At 33.9% G+C, this 22,977-nt stretch overlaps 2 protein-coding genes and 4 non-coding genes across 8 annotated transcripts; all 6 read right to left on the bottom strand.

Moving 5' to 3' along the window:
• Nucleotides 1-472: 472 nt before the first annotated feature.
• Nucleotides 473-3,816, bottom strand: LOC136221561 (uncharacterized). The gene is made up of 6 exons (XM_066008936.1): nt 3,581-3,816; nt 3,255-3,450; nt 3,080-3,152; nt 1,455-1,504; nt 896-1,009; nt 473-813 (listed from the first exon to the last, which is right to left on the bottom strand). Exons 1-6 carry the CDS (start codon nt 3,804-3,806, stop codon nt 675-677), a joined length of 798 nt encoding a protein of 265 aa, XP_065865008.1. The 5' UTR covers nt 3,807-3,816; the 3' UTR covers nt 473-674.
• Nucleotides 1,899-1,979, bottom strand: LOC136225295 (small nucleolar RNA Z122). The gene has a single exon (XR_010687017.1). It is a non-coding gene; the product is annotated as a small nucleolar RNA Z122 (small nucleolar RNA).
• On the bottom strand, nt 2,031-2,110 carry LOC136225292 (small nucleolar RNA Z122). The gene has a single exon (XR_010687015.1). It is a non-coding gene; the product is annotated as a small nucleolar RNA Z122 (small nucleolar RNA).
• LOC136225294 (small nucleolar RNA Z122) lies at nt 2,276-2,355 on the bottom strand. Its single transcript, XR_010687016.1, has one exon. It is a non-coding gene; the product is annotated as a small nucleolar RNA Z122 (small nucleolar RNA).
• Nucleotides 2,861-2,941, bottom strand: LOC136225291 (small nucleolar RNA Z122). Its single transcript, XR_010687014.1, has one exon. It is a non-coding gene; the product is annotated as a small nucleolar RNA Z122 (small nucleolar RNA).
• A 3,012-nt stretch (nt 3,817-6,828) lies between the features above and the next one.
• On the bottom strand, nt 6,829-22,454 carry LOC136223498 (prolyl 4-hydroxylase 1). Of its 3 annotated transcripts, none has more exons than XM_066011524.1 (12): nt 22,263-22,454; nt 21,791-21,838; nt 19,155-19,223; nt 18,680-18,738; nt 17,772-17,837; nt 15,668-15,742; nt 13,876-13,950; nt 10,104-10,174; nt 9,959-10,010; nt 9,741-9,830; nt 8,304-8,396; nt 6,829-7,319 (listed from the first exon to the last, which is right to left on the bottom strand). In XM_066011524.1, exons 1-12 carry the CDS (start codon nt 22,324-22,326, stop codon nt 7,209-7,211), a joined length of 873 nt encoding a protein of 290 aa, XP_065867596.1. In that variant the 5' UTR covers nt 22,327-22,454; the 3' UTR covers nt 6,829-7,208. The 3 variants fall into 3 exon arrangements, with proteins under 3 accessions (XP_065867596.1, XP_065867598.1, XP_065867599.1); XM_066011526.1 differs by having other exon boundaries at nt 18,680-18,732; XM_066011527.1 differs by lacking the exon at nt 19,155-19,223 and having other exon boundaries at nt 22,263-22,453.
• Between the last annotated feature and the right edge of the window lie 523 nt (nt 22,455-22,977).

Raw genomic sequence — 22,977 nt, 5'->3', positions numbered from 1 at the left:
TATATCAGTACACGTTAAGTCATCTTTTTTTCTGTTATAAAACGCGGGTTTATGGAAATTAATTAGAATAATGGACTTATTATAGAATAAATAAATATTGGAATCAATAAATAAGGAGCAACAATGTCTTTTTTCCAATATCATTAATTTCTATACAACTCTCTAAAAGGTCTAAAAAGACATGTAATATGAAACGGAGGGAGTAATTGTGAACTCCAAACTCAATTAAAATACATTATATATTTCATCTGAGTATGAAATTCTATTTTTCAAATTATATATATTGTCTGATTTCAAAGCTCACCAGGCACCCTTTAAGACTCAAACACGGGATCTCCAGCTTAAGCGACTCGTACACTAGGACTGCTAAATATATCAAATTAAAATATAAAAAAAATAATTAATAAAAGTCAAAGACATTATAGACGTCAACATGCTTTTAACCAAAAACGAAGAAAAAAACTGAAATCCATCACCAAAACACATCAATTTGTTTAATGTCATTCAGATTTTAAATCTTAATATTTCAACAATTAATCAACCAAATTTTCGGGTTTTCAGACACGAAAATGTGACAATGGAATGAATAAAACTATATAAGATCTCTATCAAATGATTAGTTAGAACCATGTCCTCACAAAATTGTATGGCACCAGAAGAACCATCTACCTCTTTCATTCCTCAACAACTTTCTTCTTTTTACCTCTTAATATGTTCTTTCCATCTGGTAGCGGACCGAAGAGACAGATACGAAGATGACCTTGCAAAATTCTGGGGTGAAAGTAGTTCTTGTACAAATCCCAGAACTCATCTCTGTCAATAAAAGAAAAATTTTCAGTTTTATTGAGAGAAAGAGCGATGTAGGAATTAGACAATCTGAAACTCCTAAACATACCTGACTTGTGGAAGTGTCAACAATGAATAGCCCTTCACATCTGTGTGAATATCAAGTACAAGCAATTGTAACCGTGAAAGACCTAGCGCCTCGATGTCGATCAACTTCTTCACCCTTGAAAATGAAATCAGAAGGTCGAATCACATAAAACAAATATTGCATCATGAATTTATTTGACGAAAGAAATTGCTAATGCAATAAAACAAGTTGAGAGACAAGATAGCTGCAGAATATTCTCATTATCTTTCTACAAGTTTGAACTCTACTTTACAAGTCAACTTGAACCCGAAAAGCCAGGATCCTAGAAGCCAATACTAGAGTGCATAAGCTACCAAATACAGCAATCAGGCTGAGGAACCATAGCAAGTGAAAGATATGCTCTTAGATGTTAAATAGCGGTTTGCTTCAGCTATTTATTTATTTGTTTGTTTAATTACCTTGCATTATAAATGTACTTTAGCTAGATCAGTTTCAGCTGTAACTCAAATGAAATCTGACATGTTATCAAATAATACCCACAGATTTGACCCAAAAGAGATAAAAGGGTACTGATGTCTACCTGCTTGGTGTGCCGCTACCAAAATTCACACGGTTTTTTAATAAGGCTACCTGCATTGACCATAAAAGACAGATAAAAAATTAACAGTTAGAAACCTGTATCGGTAATATGTAATCATGTGAAATGAATAGCATAATTATAAGTCCTAAAATCACAGTGGCACAAATTTTAGTAAAGCTCCAAACTATTGATTATATTGAAACCCCTAAACCATTGATACTGTTTTATAAACTTTTCGCTTTCTATGCCAACTGATGAATTTAAGGCAGGATATCGTAGATTCCTCAATGTGTAGAAAAATAATCAGCGTAAAAGTTCAAACAATTAATGTCAATATAAGTGCACACCCTCCACTTTGGACATCAATTGTCAAACATGAAAGGCACTTTTTCTCATCAGTTTAGCAATGCAGCAACATATGATAAGAATTACAAGCATTGCAAATCTAGGATCAGACTGACGTGCAAAATCAATTTTCAGCAGAGCCAATGCCTTTGATTTTGAATATCCTCATCATCCCCAAAACATTCAATTTAAAACAAAAAGAAAATCCAGCTACCTTAATGACATTATTCTTTTGGGATCAGACTGACGTGCAAAATAAACATTCAGCAAAGCCGATGGCTCTGATTTCGAATTTATCATCATTTCCCGAACACATCATATTGATTATTATATTTTTAAATCAAGCGATTAAAGCAATTATGAACACTAAAAATCACCAACAAATACAAATTGAAGGGGGGAAATGGTTTAGAATTCAAACAAAACATTCAATTTAAAACAAAAAGAAAATCCAGCTATCTTAATGACATCATTCTTTTGGGATCAGACTGACGTGCAAAATAAACATTCAGCAAAGCCGATGGCTCTGGTTTCAAATTTATCATCATTTCCCGAACACATCACTTTGATTATTATATTTTTGAATCGACCGATTAAAGCAATTATGAACACTAAAGAATCACCAACAAATATAAATTGAATTGGGGAAATGGTTTAAAATTCAAACAAAGGTTATGTACAAAACCGAAATGCAAAAGGCGACGCAATCATAGATGTTGGCTTTGGAGATCTAGTCACGATTCAGCCCACAAACACATCACTATCCATATTCCCAAAATATGTTTTTCAAAAAAAAAAGAAGTAAAGAAAATTACAAAAAATCAATAGAAAGAAACATAGTCAGAGTGTGGTACAGTAAAGAAAACAAGTCAACATATGCATCTGAAAAAAAAAAAAAAAACAAACTAAAGATGGGGCTGGAATGAAATAATCTGGAATTACATATTGGCTATTGCATCATATCCAGAAACAAATGAAGCCATACTGTCCAACATTTGTCATTACAGATCCACAAAACAAAGTCAAAAAAAGATACAATAAACTCAGAATTATCAGTGACATTTGGGATCAGACTGACGTGCAAATGAAAAAGTTCAGCATAGCTAATGCTTTTGATTATGAAAAGCTCATCATTTCCCAAATTATAGCAGAAAGAACAATGCTGAAGATTTAGATATAACATATACATGTCAAACATAACTCCAAAATAATATAAAAATAGAATATGAACATACGTGTTAAAGGAAATTAAAACAGTCGCCAGAGCACCAAGAACTCACCTGCTCTTCGACCTTCATATGCTTTGAGAATAGCTTCACAGCATGACATTCTTTTGTGAATGAGCGCAGACCCCTGAAAAACATCATTTATCAGAACAGTCGTGCAAAAATGAACAATGAAATAAAGCAAAGGCTCAACATTTCAACAAAAACATTAATCAATGTGTGAATGTACCTGAGGAGTTCAATAGCTCTTATGGCAGATGTACTAAGAATAAGAACTGCTGGACACCCAGCATCTATTTTTCCTTCAACAAGTTGACCTTCACACATCGCTTCTCTCCATTTGGAGCCAAAAGCCACCTTGATTTGTTTCCCCAAGGAATCAACATCTTGACCCAGTTCATTGGATAACCCTAGAAAGCTTGATTCTGTATATTTTTATAAACCATAGCTGCAAATTAGAATGGAATTTGAAATCAAGGAAACCATTCAATAAATCACACCAAATTCGTTTATTAGCTAAACAATTCGTTTATAGATACATAAATAGATACATACCCTTAATAGATTCGAGCTCGAGAGATGAAAGCTGAACGCCATTGGCTGATTGAAATTCATTCAGAAAGAAATTAAGATGATGTGAAGCGGATGCCGGAATCTCCTCCTTCTTCTGCTTCTGCTCCGTAGGCGGCTGCTTTTTATTCTTAAACTTGGCAAGGGTTTTAGGGTTTTTGGAAGAGGTGTTCTTCTTCTTCGGGGGCTTTGCTGCTTTCCCGCTCACCATTTTTATGGGCCTAACTGCTTTCTGAAAGGTTTCAACTCCTCTTTTTATCTAAATCTTTACCCGCATTAGGACCCGGATCCATATATTTTGAAGGGTCAATTACATGAATATCATAATTAACTATAAAATTACAATTAAGTCATATTACCAAACTTAATTCTTAATATGTCATTATTTTCTATATAGTATGATTTTACACCATAATTTAAAAATTCTAGACTCTAATTCATATATCATAAACCCTAAAAAATATATTCTAGACTTCTAATTTATAAATTCTAATCCTTAAAATATATTAAAAATACTGATTTTACTAGTTTGATATAATCCAAAATTATGACTTGATATAGTTGTAAATAATTTCTAAAAGATGAATTTCTATGTAATTTTCTCTATTTTGAAATCTAACCATATATTCCTTTTTGGTACCGTCCAAAATTGGTAAATTATACCCATGACAAAGTTTAGTCCCGTTTGTTTGGAGGAAAATATTGTGTTCTGGAAAATTTTATGCAGGGAAAATATTATGCAGGAAAATAAAATATTTTCTTCTGTTTGGCAACAACACTGGAAAATATTTACGGGTATTTGGCTACAACATTGGAAAATATTTTCCAACCACAAAAAACGTGAAAACACATACAAAAAAACGTGAAAATTTGTTAAAACACAAAAAGTGAAAAAATGCGAAAATCACGAAAAGTAAAAAAATATTGAAAACATGGGAAAAAAAGTGAAAAAACACGAAAATGTGAAAAAAAATTAATGTTAAAAACACGAAAACTGTTTTTTCATATTTTCACATTTTGGGCATTTTTTTGTACATTTTCTCGTGTTATTAACATTATTGTGTTTTTTTTGCATTTATTCTTCATTTTTTCGTGTTTTCACGTTTAGTTTTTCGGTTTTTCCCTTTTTGACGTTTTCTTTTTTTCATGTTTTTTATTAGGGTAAACTTCAAATAAAACCTCTGTGGTTTCACTAATTTTTAGATAAAGGACTGTGGTTTACTTTTTGTCAAAACGAGGATTGAGGTTTTCAACTTTAGCAAAATAAGGACTTTTTCGATTGATACTATTAAAATCACCATTGACGACTTCAAAAATGACATATTTTAAGAACTACTAATATTCTAAACAACTTTAATTCTTCAACTTTTTTATTTTGAGATTGTTTAGATGATGTTTGGTAAAGAGAGAGAAAGTTAATGTTTAGAGAGAGAAAGTTCTAAAAAAGATGATTTTCGAAAATCGAAAATGTAGTTCCATAAAAAAATATGACAATGAACAACTTTAATTCTTGAAAATTTTCATTTTCAGGTCGTTAAAGATGGTTTTAATAGCATTATTAAAAGTGCGAAACCTCAGTCATCGTTTAGATAAAAAGTAAACCACAGTCCTTTATCTGAAAATTAGTGAAACCACGAGGGTTTTATTTGAAATTTACCCTTTTTATTATTCATATTTTGTTACTTTTTCGTTTTTTCATGTTTTTCGTATTTTTCATGTTTTCGGGTTTTGTTTGCATTTTTTGCCTTTTCATGTTTATCGCATTTTACACTTATTCTCACGTTTTTGTGTTTTAGCATTTTTCACGTTTTCGTGTTTTTCGTATTTTTCCAAGTTTTCGTGTTTTTTGTATTTTCATGTTTTTGTATAATTCGTGTTCTCTCACTTTTTTACGTTGTTCATGTTTTGTGCTTTTCAAGTGTTTGCTTTTTTTTTTGCGTTTTATGTTTTTCACGTTTCATGTTTTTTGCGGGTTTTTTTCATATTCTCGTGTTTTGTAACATTTTTCACGTTATTCATTTTTTTCGTGTTTCATATTTTTTGTATTTTTACATTTTTTAACGTTTTCCCCATTTTTCTCTAAACGCATATGTTTTGGGGAAAATGTTTTACCCTTTTGAAAAGGGTAAAACATTTTCCCTTATTTCTTCATTCCTTTTCCATTGACTTACCACTTATTTTCCTTTGACTTATTTTCCTGCCCAAACAAACACTGAAAAATTGAAAAAATATTTTTCTGCAGAATATTTTCCCCCAAACAAACATCGCCTTAGTCTTAAAAATATTACTCAACCTCATTTTATTTCAATAAAATTATTATACACCAGATTTGATGTTGGAAATGCACTAAATATATGACTAAAAATAACTTCTTAGTATATGGTGGTCATGAGCGGTGCTAGCTTCCAAACCAATAAAGATGAAAAGAAATCACAGATTGGTTGTGTTATTGTTGAACAGAGGAGCTATCAACTGGAAGAGCTCAAAACAAGACATCATTACAGATTCCACATCAGGAATCTTCAAAAAAAAAAAAAAAAAAAGTGTCATATTATTCAATAGATCATCTAGAGAGGAGATGTGAACATCATTTGGGTTGTATCAGAACTAAATGTTGTAATCCTCTAGATTTCATTATCCAATTTGGCCCTTATTGATAATTTTTAGTTGACTATTTATAACCATATTAGTAAGACAGTAAATATTGACAAAAAAAAATTTATGATTAACTTGTATGTAAAGCTAAATATCTTAAACATAATTAATGTTTGAAAAATCTGATGAGACAGTTAAATAACAATCAAACAAATATTTTTAAATTTTCAATGACGTAAGGTTAAAATTGATCTTGCATAAAAATATTTGAATTAAATTTGAATCATTTCATACGTTAGTTAAATCTACACTTCACTAAAATGGTTATAGTCAAATTTGATATTTATCCCTATAATAATAATAATAATAATAATAAAATAAATAAAAAGAATCCCTATAGCAATAACAAAGAATCGTTAAGTGATAATCAGCATAAGATGTCTTTAAGAGGAGCAAATCAAATGAGCACTTGGTAAGGAAGAAATGTTGTGTTAAGAACAACTTGGTAAGGAAGAAGCAAATATTTCTATTGAAATTTATAGTTTATCTTTACCTTCTTAAAAATAAGTAAACTAACAATAAAACAATAGAAAGAACAAATATTTCACATAAATCCCTTGACCCATTAGGAGCTAGTGTAAAGCGGAAATAAGGCTACCACACATTTTTGCAAAAATGTTACACAACTTCTCCATGGGATTGATTGACTTCTTTTGTAGCCCCTCAACCTAGAGCTTACAACAATTTCTGATACGAATCCTCCTGACACTACTATTTGACACGGTTATCATTTTTGTTACATCTTGATCATATATAATCATGTGGAGTATATATATATCTCGTAACATGATTATAACACAATAACCCGTTTTGACACCCTAATTCTATTTGCAGTGGCAGATCCTCTACTACTAGTATATATACTAACCTTGTATTTTTAGCTGATTTATTAGATATCATATCACTAATAGTACAAATTAGATAATTCTTTCTATTCAAGGTGGTATTTTTAAGGCCTTCAGGAAGCTACACTTCTTTGCCTCATCCATTTTGTAGCAGACCACTTCTCCCCTGACAATACTTCACATCCTCCATGTAAGCTCTTAGGATCTGACTGTCCATCTAGCCCCTGAAAATAAATAATCCAATAAATCTAATAACTCTATTAAAAGATTGAAGACTAAAGGCTTGATATATCACCCCCTCTAAACTTGGACCAGAAAACCGATTGGCTCCCTGAAATTACAAAGAGTCTCCTTAGCCCATCTGAACTTACTTAAAGTGATATTATTAGCCCTCGTGCAAAACAAGAGAGGAGTTGAACAAATTGAATGTATATCACTTTAAGTAAGTTTGGAGGACTGATAAGTCACTGTAAGCAAGTTCAAGGAGTCAATAGACCATTTTAAACAAATTCAGGTGGCCAGTAGGTCGCTTAGTAAGTTCAAAAAGCTAACGAGACACTCGGTAAGTTTAGGGAGTCAATCGATTTTTTGAACCAAATTCAAGTATGATGAGAGTTAATTACATCCTCTAACTATTGACAATGGAACAAAAAAAACATAAACCTTAAATACTTAGAAGTTAGATTTCACCTATGGTCCTTTTGTCCGGAAACCATCAAGCACATTTGAAGGAGGCGCCACAAGGATAATATATCAACAAAAATTTGCCATGTGGCAAGATTTAAATGCCATTTCATCCACCACGTGGAATATTCGGCGATTGTGTTTGTTAGTTTCCAGACATAAGAACCATAGGTGAAACCACAGATGGATCCAAAGAGGGGATAGGGAGCTTGAGGACCCACTAATAGCCAGAAAACTCTATGGAAGTTGGGTACGAAGCTTTAATTTTTTAAGCAAAAACACCTAAAAAAACATCAATTGAGCATCCATAGATCACCAAAGAGCACCCCAAGCACGCTCTGTCAGTGAAAACCTAGATCCGTCACTGTGAAACCAAAGTTAAATGGCGATAGCTTTCTTGTTAATAGTTAAATGACATTTTTATTTCATTTTTTATAGTTGAAGAACCATAGGTGTAATTAACCCATATGTAATTATCCCTAGAATTCTGTAGGCATAAAACTTGATAATGTTTGAAAACAAACCATGCTCCAGAAAAGAACTGCATCTCCTTTATTTGGCTTTATAGACAACCCTTGTACCATTTTCCCACCACAGGTACATTCACCTGAACCAGCCTGCAGTCAATCACAGATCAGATTGCATACCACACTATATTGGGAAATAATTGGTGTAAAGAAAAAGGTTTTACAGTTGTCAGTTGTCACATTTTCATTGGTAAGTTCCAATAGACTAGGATCATAATAGAATTTCTCAAATTTCACACACAGTACAGTACCAGCTGAGTTCAGCCGATTGACACACTGCAGCTTTAGCCAAAGAAAAAACCTCATACTGCAAAGTTATTAAAGTAGGAATGCGAGGCTGAAAATCATAAATTTGTAATATCCCCAAATTTTTATTCCTAGTTCATAATTTCACCTGTAATATGCATTTTAGTTTTTTTATTCCTCAAGCATGTGTATTGTGGGGGTTAATTACCAGGGATGGAGGAGGTGGCAATGGTGCAACCATTGTACCCTCCTTGCACTTTATTATTCCCATGTACTCATAAACGGAATGAATGTGTCAGATATTAATATGAAGTGGACCTTTAACTATCAGCTTGAGCTTTTAGTTCAATTGGTTCCATGACATGGTATCAGAGCCAGGTTGACTAAGTGGTCTAGGGTTCGATTCGTGGCAACCCTGTTTGTTTATTAAATTGCAGGACATGGTAATATGGGCATGTGCACGTTTCAAGCCCAGTGGGTATTTGCGTGTGGGAGTTTGTCAAATATTAATATGAAGTGGACCTTTAACTATCAGCTTGAGCTTTTAGTGCAATTGGTTCAATGACAGAATGCAAATCTAGTGATCCAAAAAGAGACTTACTTTCACTTCAAATCCTTCATTCAACAGGGAAATAATGATGCAGTCCAACACCAAAGGCTATTGGCATTAGAACTAGGGGTCCATTTCTAAATATTCAGTGTCCAGCATTCAAGCTAGTCAGTTAGAACTAAGGGAGTTCGACGATAAGTCATTTTAATATCTCAATTAAGCATCTTTTCATTGATGTATATGACCATCAGACAGTCATTTTATACAAAAATTTAGCCCAAGTTCCCGACATGCTACATTCTAAATCCTAGCCTAAAGTTTAAGTTTGTGTTCCCTTCAGTGTTCAAGATTGGAAGGGGTTAGAATTCAGAAAACGTGGAACCATTTTTTATGAAAATATGATGCCACCAAAGGAAACTCCTTCTCTCTTCCTCACAAGGTCCACCAAGTTGTTTAGCTTGTGAACTATGAAAAAGTAGAAACACAATAAAGATGTGCAAAATACAGTGTAATAATAACATATTCAATGTCCATCAATATGAACTGAAGCTTGGTTTCCATGCACTGAACAGAGTATATCAATACAAGGCATTCATATGAATGAAGCATCAACTAAAACAAATTAATAAAAAAGTTACCCCAGGGAAAAATGTTTCTCCTCCCTCAACATTGTCACTTAAGTACATCAGCATTGTTGCCACACGCTGACCGCCACGCTTTATGTTAAACTACAAAGGGAGAAAAGAAAAGGAAAGAAGAGATATCACAGGACTCCTTCATATTAGGGGACTTTTTGAAGTAAGATGAAGGACAGAACATTTATGAATAGATTTAAAAAAAAAAAAGGTTAACTCACTGTATCAGAAAAGTAGTCATGATGAGGCCTGTAAAACTGATCCTTTTCATACCTGTGCTGCAGCAGATGTTAGCTTTGGCTGAAATGCATTAGTTTCCCCCTTTTTACAAGTATGCATTACTGGTAAAAAAAGTTAGATCCCCACCTTAAAATCTGGAGACGCTCTCCATTTTCTACTGGCACGTGAGAATAGACTGATATCCTTTTTTCAATTGCCTGATCATGTGAGGAATATAAGAAATAAAAACAATAGAAAAGTAATTCAGCATAGTAACTTATATTGTAGCTGACATGAAGCAAGGTCAAAGCCAATTAAGGTAAACATAGATCGTGATACTTAAATGCTTAAAGCAATTATAAGGAGACATAATATGCAAGTAGAAATGCACACTCAAAGAAATACTCCATGAGATGCGATATGACCCGGGTTGATTCACTTTGCACTTTATTGGATACAAAAATATAAAGTAAATTAAATTCCAAGCTACTACATTTAGAAGGCTCTTCCTCAGGAGCATCACGGCATAAAATGCCTCCAATCTGATGCTTCAATTTTCACACAAGACAAATGACACAATATATATATATATATATACATATATCAAATACAGGTCTCTCGCTGATGAGAGTTTCAGTGATGTACTACACTAATTGGGCAGATACGGCATGGCAATATATAAAATTAAATTCAAAAAGACTTTTATTCAGGCAAGTGGCAAGAATGTGACTATACATCTGGAGGATTAGCATTCCTTGGCTGATTGGTAGAAGTCATAGACATGCTCATCTTGAATAAGCTGAAATGGTCCTCCAGACGATGTAATCACAGCTGAAAAAGGATGTGCAAGGAGAAAGGTTTTACACAACTATTGACCAAGCTATAACTTAAATGCCGCTACAATCAGAACTGGAAGGGATAACAAGATGGTAGTGAGGAAAACTAGTTGAAAGCTAACATCAAAACATGAAAAGGAAGCAGGCTAATTAATTAAGAGCCGTCAAACCAACGGCAAGGTGATACATGGAAAAAGAAATGTATCAAGTTCACAGGGTTCCACATTGTGGGGTTTGAGAGAGTTGCAAGTTTTCAGCCTTCTCCTGCAGCGGAAGGATAGACAAGGACTTCTCTAGCCTTTGAAGGCTGCAATATAAGTGCAAAACTTTAAAAAAAAAAGACAAGTGGTTACAGCTTGTATCAGATCTTTGACATCAGATCCAAAACAGTATACTTCAGAATCAACAAATTATGGCATGTTATTAAATGTCCAACACTAATAGACAATATATTTTATACTTGGATGTCAGTACTTTGAAGAGTTTTTCTGGTACTAAATGTCAAACAACAACAACAACAACAACAAAGCCTTAGTCCCGAAATGATTCGGGGTCGGCTAACATGAACCATCATATAAAACCGTGAAAATCAAGTCGTGTCAGCGACACAGATTCGCTCCCTCCACTCCGTCCTATCCACTACCATATTTTCCTCAATTCCCAATAAACTCATATCACTCTCGATCACCCTCCTCCAAGTTTGCTTAGGTCTTCCCCTACCCCTCACCACTACATCCCTTTGCCACTCTTCGGTTCTCCTAACCGGCGCATCAAGCGCTCTACGTCTCACATGGCCAAACCACCTTAGTCGGTTTTCTCTCATTTTATTCTCAATAGATGTGACCCCTACTTTTGTCCTAATTATTTCATTACGCACCCGGTCCTTTCTCGTGTGACCACACATCCATCTCAACATACGCATCTCCGCCACCGACATCTTATGGATGTGGCAGTGTTTCACTGCCCAACACTCCGTACCATATAACAATGCTGGTCTAATTGCCGTCCGGTAGAATTTTCCCTTCAATCTATTAGGCATGCCGGGATCACAAAGGAAACCCGTAGCACTCTTCCACTTCGACCAACCAGCTTTAATCCTATGAGCAACATCTCCATCTACTTCTCCATCCGTTTGGATAATAGATCCTAAATACCGGAAGCAATCCGAGGCCTGAACAACTCTCCCATCTAGGATGATTGTCCCTGCCTCCCTACTCCTACGGCCGCTAAACTTACACTCCAAATATTCTGTCTTACTTCGACTCAACTTAAAGCCTCTAGATTCTAGAGTTTGCCTTCATAGTTCCAACTTCATCTCCACTCCTTCTTTCGTCTCCTCAACCAACACAATATCATCTGCAAACAGCATGCACCATGGTATACCATCTTGAAGTGAACTTGTTAGTTCATCCATAACGATGGCAAAAAGAAATGGGCTTAGTGCGGAACCTTGATGCACTCCAATCGTAATAGGAAACTCTTCAGTCTTCCCAACACTAGTACGTACACTCGTGCATACTCCCTCATACATGTCCTTTATGATGTCAATATATTTCCGCGAAATGCCTTTCCTTATCAAGGCCCACCAAAGTACTTCCTTGGTACCTTATCATATGCTTTCTCCAAGTCAATGAAAACCATATGCAAGTCTTTCTTCTTATTTCGATAGTGCTCCATTAATTGTCTCATTAGATGGATGGCTTCCATAGTTGATCTTCCCGGCATAAAGCCAAATTGAACAAAAATCAAGGAGGCACCTTCAAGTTGCAGACTGAGCATATTTGAAGTAGCCACAACATAATAATACTTTCAGTATAATAACATCATAGGCAATTAAACATGATCAATGTAACCACAAGTGCAACAAGTCACCTCATGAACTCAAACTTATATCTGTTGACGTCCCATGCCACATTCTATGTATTAGAATGTGAGCAAACTTTTCCCACTTCAAATTTAGAATCTCAAGCTTTGCATTACGCCCTAAGACTCGGTTCATTATATTTGTTGAAGGTGAAGTATCTTTACAATCAAACAAAAGCATGAAGAATATAAACTAGTTGGGCCGTATACATGAATATTAGGATTGGGAGAGTTGTTCTCATGGCTTAATGCATGATTACACACCTAAACTCATAACATTTTTTATTTGGCACCCTGTACTTGTACTTAGACCTATCACACACCTAAACTTGTAACTGTTTACCGTTTGGCACCTTGAACTTGTCAATTTTGGGCCTCTGAGACCCTCATTTGTTGATTTGGCAAACTTCAATTAAAATCCACATTGCATGCTTGGACAAATTTGAAGTGTTCCAAATCACCAAATAAGGGTGCCATAGGCCCAAAATTAAGTTTCGGGTGCCACGTTAAAATGTTACAAGTTTAGGAGTGTGATAGGTCCAAGTACAAGTAGGTGCCAAACGGCAAAAAGTTACAAGTTTAAGTGTGTAATTATGTATTAAGCCTTGTATCATTTTACATGTATAGTTGATAATAGGACACAAACAGATAAAAGAAACAGTATGCAACCTATGCACAAAGTATTGCCCCTTATTTTTCCTTGCTCAATCTCAAAGAGGTGTTCTTGACAGAAAAGACACAAACCATGCAATAGGTTTTTAACAATACATGATTTGTTACAAGTGTGAAAAGGCTGCACTTTGATGAGCAAGCATACTAATTTAGCACCAGATCTAAGTTGATAGTTGCGCGCTAATCCAGACAGATACATTGAAATCATACAAAAAAAGGGCGGCCCGTTCGCACTACGCGTCCCCGCTGAGCGAGGGTCCGGGGAGGGGTCCCACCACAAGGGTGTAATGGGGGCAAGCCTTCCCCCGCCAATTTATTTGGCAAGAGGCCGCTCCTAAGACTCGAACCCGTGACCTCTTGGTCACACGACAACAACGTTTACCGTTGCGCCAAGGCTCGCCCTCTTGGTCACACGACAACAACATTGAAATCATACAATTAAGAAAAAATTATAACGCATTTTGAAAATTCAAGGGTAACTCAAACATGAATGAAAATACATACTCTAGCTTTTGAAGATAAGAGGAAGCAAGCACCAATAAACTAACCTGCACCATTGGATACTCTCTCTCATCAGGATTTAAAAACATGCCAGAGCTTGTTCTTACATTGCTCTTTATCCCCTGAAATAAAGATATTTCTAACTTGATAATCTTTGAAAGATCAAAAGCTCAAATTACAAGAAAGGAAGGAGATAACACTAATAAGATTATATACTTATGTAGCAGAACACATAAAAGTAACATCGATGTAAAAGAAATACGCTTGAAGCATGGCACTTAAAAGAAAGCAAGAAGCTCAAGGAAAGCACAAAGCTGTCAAACTTTTGTAAATATCTCAATAATTTAAATACCAAATCTTAACTAAAACGCAACAAAACTAACTAAACACTCGTGGACTAGTATGTAATCTTACTACAACTAGGATAAGAATTTCCAAAGTGGAAAGGCCATTACTAAATAAGATGAAAACAAAAAATAGAAGTATAAAATAGTCCTACATGACATTATATGTTCCAAAAAAATCATAAAACTGAACTCTAAATTGGTTGTACATCTAGACTTCCTAAACAGAAATGTGTAACAAAAATTAATTTCAGAATTAAGATTATACCAAAACTAATCTGAACATAGTTTTTCTCAACTGCTTCAAATACATAGACACAATAACAAACTCGGACAAGCATAACTAAATAAATAAATAGCGAATCTGTTGTGCTGTGAGTTGGTTTCAAAATTAACTTCTGGTAGTACAACAAATTGAGCAACTTCCGTGGTAATTAATGGCATGCATAATCTCTTATTGAACTAAGGGGGCATTTGGTTCAAACTCAGAATACCTATTTATTTCTTTTGTTTGGTTTACTCCGGAATCGGAATCCATTACTTTTAAAGGTGTTTGGTTCTCTTATGACTGGAACTAGAAGTCTACAAAACTTATTAAATAATAATATTAATAATAGTAATACTAATAGCAAAATGATATTATCATTTTCAAAAGCTAAATAAAATACTGAAAAACATCAATAATAGTTATGAAAATCAATCGTACTATTAAAGATATTTTATATTATCAAATAATATAAGAAATTAATAAAGGTTTAATTGTTATCAAGAAGGGAATTCTAAGAAACATTTTTCAATATGGACTGTATTTAATAAAAGGAATATAATTTAAAGTAAAAACAAAAAATATTTATCAGCAAAGTTACATGGAATAGTTTTTAGGAAAGAGTAAATGCAACTTTGATTTGATTCCTGAGGAATCAAAATTGATTAACCTAGATTGAGGGGGGAATAACTCATTTCCCCATTCATCAGAATCTTATTCCCATTCTATAGCTAATTCTAGCTAACCAAACATTAGGAATTGGAATGTTTCATGTCCATTCCGATTCCTTGGTGTTTCTTATCTAAACAAACACTACCTAAGAGTCTTGGTTGCTATTCCCTAGTAATCTATTTGTGAAATTGTTTGGCTAAGAGTACAACAATTTTTCTCTTTAGTTATTCCATCTTTTCTTTCATTTCATCTATTCTCATACTTGTTGGACCCAAATCAAATGAAACAAGAAAAGAAGAACTATCCAGAAAAGGAAACAACTCATATTAGCATTATTGTGAGAACACAACTTTGAGATGATAAAGTTGAGACATGGAAATCCTTAAACATTGACCAGGTTCTAAAGAATATTATACTTTAGTTAGCATAAGTGAGAGCATGCTTACTTTTAAAAAAAAAAAAAAAAAAAAGTGAGAGCATGCTTGACATGTACATGTTAATAGAAACACAAGCAATGAACACATGAAAGTGCTCATCACGCAGTATACCAACACATACCTTCCCTGTTTTTGAATCCACCACAGTGGAAACTTGCAGGCGAGGGGAGGCTAGAGCTCTAAGATAATCACATTCCTGCAATGAGTATAAAACTACAAGTTCAAACCCTGTGAAACTCGCAATGAGGTTGTAAGTCAAACTATTCAACAAATGTCATTAATGAGGAGGAAAGAAGATCATAAATAGAATGCTGCAGAAATAAGTTTTCCTAGAGAAAAGCAAAAGCAGCAGCTTATAGGTTTAGAGATTTAATCAACAGTACTTATCACACAAAAAGAATAGCACTGAAAGGTCAGCTCCAGCAGCCCCTTAATTTATAAACAAAAACTTGTATCTACAACAAATACTTTCAACAATAGAAAACAACAATTGATGGTAATGCGATAACATTGCAATTAGTGAAATAAATTCTTTGTAACAAAAGGATAAAGGTTGATTCCCAAATATTGTGATAGTAACATTGAAATCATGAATTACAAAATCCTTCTGTTCATGAAGGTCAAATATCAGCAGATTTAGGCCCAAAGACGGAGAAGTGAGGAATTGCAGACCCAACTCCTATTTATAGACCACTTTCCGTGCAATACATTAAATACCAAATAAAGCAAGCCAATAAAACCTATCTGATGGGATGGAAAAAATCTAAGGAAGCACAAAGAGCTCCAAAGTTATGACAATCAAAAGAAACTTCTCTAGTTGACTGTAGAGAACAGAGCCTCATTTTCAGGGAAAAAGAAACTCTTCGTAAAAAATTCAACTATCAAATAATGAATCTAGAGGTCTTCAATGATCCACCAAGAGAAGATACTATAAATATGGATATAAAATTATGAATTGTGGTCCTCATCGAAAAGTTTAAGCTTTTAGGGTGAAATATTCTTTGACATCATCTCAAAGTCTTCCAAACCGAAAGAGTCCAAAATTCAAAATTTGACCATTTCCATCACATTAATTAAGAACTTACCAATGGAAGTTCATGTGAAAGATGTATTACAAATATAAAATTACTCCTGACACACTCACCTATAATATGAACTTTTGGGTAGTGTGGCACTTTGACAACTACTAAAAGAGAAACTCAACCATCTTGCAAGGACTTGCGCCCAACAAAAAAAGGGCGGCCCGGTCGCACTACGCGTCCCCGCTGAGCGAGGGTCCGGGGAGGGGTCCCACCACAAGGGTGTACTGGGGGCAAGCCTTCCCCTGCCAATTTATTTGGCAAGGACTTGCGCCCAACAAAGCTAAAAAAAAATTGCTATCGCCTTTTAGAAAAATAGGAGGGCAGATAGCATTGTTGACTCATACGTCTTTTGAGTTGTTACATAGATGAGAGTAATATCATGGAATTTTAAAATACCACCTCATATATGCATAAAAGACATTGAGTGGAGACATTATTAAATAAGAAAGCCAGAATAATATGCTAAATATCACAATAGTATGACTTTTAATAGTCCGCCAATTAACCCATTTTGATGAACATCTCTATACCCTAATATTTAACAATGAAGTCAAATGCCCAGCTCTCTTCTCAGACCAGAACTCTTTCCCTTGGCTCCCAACCCAATATCAGCACTTCCTCCAAAGGTAGTAAGTACCACATAGGAGAAACTGCAGATGCTTTGTCATCTGAAATTGAGCTAACTACACCCAACATTACCCTCTTAACAATTTTACAGTAATTACCACAAATGTCTAAGCAGTTTGTATTTTGCAATTTTCAGCAGAAGATGGAGCTTTTTCATATTCTCCAAGGGTGAAAATTGGACAAGGTAATATTTTCTTTTGCTAAAAAATTACTGAAATTTCCCCCTTTCAAAGACCTTAACACAGAATTCAGCAGCATCATAACAATAAACAGAAATTCATTTAAATCTTACGACGGGCAATAAGGATACTCCATGCTTAGAAAAGTATGCATAAGATGGAGCCTTTTCATATTTCCCAAGGGTGATTATTGACAAGGTAATATATTATTTTGCTAAAACAAAATTATTGCAGAATTCCTTGAAACTCCCCCCTTGTGAAGATCTTAACAAAGCATTCAGCAGCATAACAATCAAGGGAAGTTCACTCAAATCCTAGGACAGGCAATTAGGCATACCTCCACGCTTAGAAAGTTGTGCAATACAATAATTCGAGGTGACCAACTGACTATTTCAGGTTTGACCTGCATCAACAAACGAGTTGAAAGAAATCATTTGTTGCTTTCTATGAATCCATCCAATTCATAAATAAGAATCACATAAAATTAAAAGTTAAGATAAATCCCATATTCAGAATTACAGCAATCATAAATGTTCTGGTGTTACACATAAAACAAACTGATAACAAGGCAAAATTAAATCATTTCTACCTTTTAGAAAAGATGTTTGTAGGCATGTTCAGGTGACACGAGCAAAATTAGACTCTATAAGGGCGTTAATAGAATTGTATATCATAAAAATCTATGACCCACGCAACATGATATTGAAATCGGAAGAGGAAAATTTTCATTACAATTGAAAGAAGAATACCTCTTCTCCATCCATCCATTTTTGGAGCTCAAAATAATATTTCTTCACACCCATTATCAAAAAGTAAATATGGAGTTCACTCTATTGATGTCTTACATTAAAAAAACAAGCAGTCGTTGTTAACATGGCATCATTTACGAACAACCAGAGTTTATAAGAAAAGGGCTTAGTCATGCAGAGAGAAATAATATTTGATGAGTAAAACAAATTGGTTATCGGCAGCGAACATAGAAAAGAATATCCAATGTGAAATTTATTGAAGATATATGAGACTATGTACCATGATTATATTCCAGGATGATACATAAAAAAGTTTCTTAAAATATCACCAAAAGGACATCTAATATGTTTGCAATTTTATCATATTTTTTCTCATTTGTTTTCCCCCATATGACATTTCTGTCCCTACATACGAAAGATATTCACATTATGTTCACTTGTATTGCATTTTCACTTCACCATTTTAGAAAGCAAGGACATAAGATAGCGAACCTACATGACCAATACGTAAAGTTTCTGCTTCCCTGTCATTAACCCAATGAGAAACACCTGAAACTAAAATTATATAAGAACGGAAAGAATTAGAAAAATATATCGAATTATAATTGTTGAAACATAAGATGATACCATATTAAATGATTTTATAAATAAATATTTGTTTTACATCCATGAGAACATATTCAACGTACAATCAAGCAGCACTCATTTGCCAAGGTAATTCTTTAACGTACATATTTGAAGCAGACTATTACTAGAGGAACACCTGATGGTAAAAGGGCAAGGCACTTAAAAAGAAATCATCAAAGACAGCTCTCCGTATATGATAGGCACAATGAAAGCTTCAGAAATCGTAATTGTGGTCCTTTGTCCAAAGTAACTTGCTATATTTAGCTAACATTAAAAACTCATTATGCAAACTACCATTTTGGTGTACTCATATTCTAAACGAGATTAACAGGAAATATACCAACCTCTGGGCAACGGAAGATAGCCATCACTTTGAATTTTGTGCAGTCTATTAAATGATGGAAACTTGCTGCCTATAATAATGTGGTTCAAAACCAATAATGTTAATCTTGTTCTAAAGAAATTCATCTTCCTAAGAATAATAAACAAAACTTTTGTAACCATAAAACACTATCAATGACCAGCGAGTTCTAACCTCATTGGGATCTGACAAGATTAAGGAAAGAAACTGGTCTCAACTTTAAACTTATCATAAATATGCAATTTATAGAAACAATTGAATTACTTCAAGTACCCATACGAAATTAAGAAACTGAAGAGTTATCCCATAATTTAGGTAGGAATCATAGCCTGTTTGTTTATGGGTAAATGCAGAAAATTATAGTACTTTTAAGTCTTTTACTATTATCGAATAACATAATTTATATAAAACTGGCTTGTCTTTGAATAGATTACTTAGAGAAACAACACCATTACACATCATGGGCAGATGACAATATGAATGAAGGTGCATGTGAAATTAATTCTGAAATTTGTGGTTGGACTTTTTGCAAGATTTGAACTTGTGAGATAACTAAAGAGTTTTCACTTGCAGATTTAGAATGGGATATGATAAGAAAAACAGTGTCTCTTTAACCTTTCTCAGTGGACTTGAATGTCAACCGTGTAGTTCAAGAACAATTGCACCTTCTCATCAGTTCCATAATAGCACTTGGAACTCACCTCACTAAATTATTCACATTTTCACTTCTTCTATAATAGCTCTAACACAATCAATTTGCCAAACATTTTTAGCTCATTTATGAATTAAGCATCTTTCCAAGCATTCAACTGCGAAATTCATGGAAAATTAATAGTAAAAGTTAAAAGAGATGGTACAAGGGAGCCAAAGGGTATTTGATGACTTGTACATGAGACCTCTATTTCTATAATTGGAAAGAAGGAAGCTTCACATGTTACAAAGGGAGTGAAGTGGGAAACGACAGTTATGCAATAAAAAATATTGAACACTCGTCTCTACTAGGTTTGAGAGGGGGGGATGGATGGGGGATAGACCAAGAGAATATAATCTTACTATTGGGCTTGAAGTACCAAAGCTAAGACATAGAGAGGTCCATCGGCCCTTCTCATTCTATTATATTATACCCTATTTATCATGGTTTTAAATTACGAAGCTTAATAAATTAATTGCCTTATTAAAACAATTCATTAATTGAGGGGATATTAAGAAAATATCAATAATATTTAACAGTTTCTTATTCTACGTGAAATTATAAGTGTGTGTATATTCGGAGAGTATTAAAAGTGCAAATGTTTACTTTATACTTCTTAAAATTTTATATTTACATTATGATAGAATATGAGAAGAACTCTTATAACAGAAAGCTATATATATATAAAAGTTGGGTTTCTTTCAAGGACTGCCCCCCGCTGCAGTCATCCACAGGCAGAGCAGAGGTCATTGGTTTTTGTTGGGGATAATGAGTGATACAATATGAATTGCCGTATAATATTTAGTTTCCTTACATTTAATTAAATATCCGAAAAATAAAGCTTTCCTTCTTGAAAAAGGCAAGTTATTTTCCTCGAAGCTAGTTTTCTTTTGACCGGGAAATGTTTTCCATTGACTAATTTTGAGATGCTCACCAAACACTAAAGGATGTGAAATATTTTCTTGGAAACAGAGTTTTGGTTAGTTTAGAATTTTCCTAGTTTATGATTCCAAATCTTAGTAGTAGGACTATAGGAGTAGTTTTTATGAGTATACAGATAATTATGTAGTTTTTCCATGCTCTCCTTTGTAAATGATGTTAAATTATTAAGTTTCCAAACTATAAGCATAGTGTTGTCTTTTAAATTAGTGCTTTTGAGTTTTTTCCCTTTTGAGAGTTCTACATCTGTTATGAGAAAAAATAAAGCTTTAACAAGCACTTCAGGTGATTAAACTATAGTAATACGTATTACATCAATGATTACCCTAGAAATAGGAACCATCAATACCTTGAACAATGCACTGCAATAGTACAAGAAACCAATCAAAATGTCCTAAGGCTAAAAAATGGCGGACCGGTGCACTACGCGTCCCCGCTGAGCGAGGGTCCGGGGAGGGGTCCCACCACAAGGGTGTACTGGGGCAAGCCTTCCCCTTCCAATTTATTTGGCAAGAGGCCGCTCCTAAGACTCGAACTCGTGACCTTTTGGTCACACGACAACAACGTTTACCGTTGCGCCAAGGCTCGCCCTCTCAAAATGTCCTAAGGCTAATAGCAATAAATTAAAACAACATCAAGGAACCACGCTCATTGAACACAATATTGTAGCACCATGATTTACAATTACATCAAACTCTTCCAAATCATGTGCAAGTCAATGTGACCTCCACGACTCAATGATCTAGTTCCTCTCAAATATGTCCTAGCTCACGATTCTTTTGAGGCAGAAGAACTTCAAAGGCTCAAAAAAGTTGCAAAAAGATAAAAGAAACGAGAATGGAACATTTCGCGAGAATATTTGTTTTTTATGATGAGATAAATGTCAAAAAATACAAAAAAGGACATGCATGTTAACATAGCATTCAAGTAGGGAATGTATAAAAGTGCCTCAAACGAACAAATTGAATGAAAAGAACATAAGAAGTTACCATAAGAATCTTCTAACTTGTGTATAAGTGCCAACTGAAATAAAGCACCTGCAGTTCCCCAACAAAAATATATAATATACATGAATTCGTAAGGCTATGAGCAAATCATGTTTCTGAAAGCAATTCTAAATATAAGGGCCCATTTAAATCTTTTTCTCATATGAAATTTCACTGATTAAATCAAAAAGGGTTATGCAGTTTCATAGCAAAACATTGCATGTAAGCTTAATATTATAGTCAGATTTCCGGTCAAAACTGGATCAAAAGCTGAAATAAGAAATGTATTGTAAATTAAAAGACAAATGGATCAGATCCCTAACAAATCTTCAACAAAAAATGCTGGTTCGGAAGTTAAAATCCATGCGTAATCCAAAATTTAACACGGAAATTTTCAATGTTTCTGTTAATTCGTGTGCATAATAAACGCATATGTATAGTATAGGTATAGGGAAATGAAGAAGCAGAAGATTACCTATGATCATTCCAACAGTGACGAAGGTAAGAAGACCAATTACGATTTTCATGGCAGAGGCCATGGCCTTGTCCACAAGACAGCGCTAAAAGAGATGGAGAGTGACAAAAAGAGAACAGAGAATGAAATATATACTGCAAGAAAATTGCGTCGCACCAAAAGAAGAATTTGAGAAAACTGCCATTTTTCTCGTTTTTAATTGGAAAATAAATAGTACGAAGCTCAGTTCTGTCTTTTTCTTTTTTTTTTCTTTTTGTTTTTGGTTGTTTTTATTAAATTACACCTATGGTTCTTGAACTTTATATTTACATTCGTTATAGCCTCTTAACTTTGCACTTACTTTCGTTATGGCTCCTAAACTTTAAAACCAAGCATTATAACCTCTAAACTTTTACACTTTATTAACATAATGATCCATTTTAATGTTCATCGTTATCACTCCAATAGCAGATAACCCTTTATTATAGAAATGATAGTCTGAGCAACTTAATTTGGTTATTTAGATGTTATTTGATCAGGAGAGATAAAGTAATTTTTTAGAAAGATAAATATTCAAAAATTATGATTTGGAAAATAAAAAATGGTAGTTTCATGGAACATATGGTTTAAAACAACTTTAATTCTTAGATTTTTTTTCATTTTAAGATCATCGTTAGTAATTTTGATGTGGCTAATAGGATTATTATGTTAGTAAAGTGTAAAATTCAAAAACCAT

The sequence above is a fragment of the Euphorbia lathyris genome, chromosome 3 (genome assembly GCF_963576675.1).
Source record: "Euphorbia lathyris chromosome 3, ddEupLath1.1, whole genome shotgun sequence".
Taxonomy (NCBI): domain Eukaryota; kingdom Viridiplantae; phylum Streptophyta; class Magnoliopsida; order Malpighiales; family Euphorbiaceae; genus Euphorbia; species Euphorbia lathyris.
Note: the sequence above shows the minus strand (reverse complement) of the source record. Positions and strands in the feature narration are given on the sequence as shown.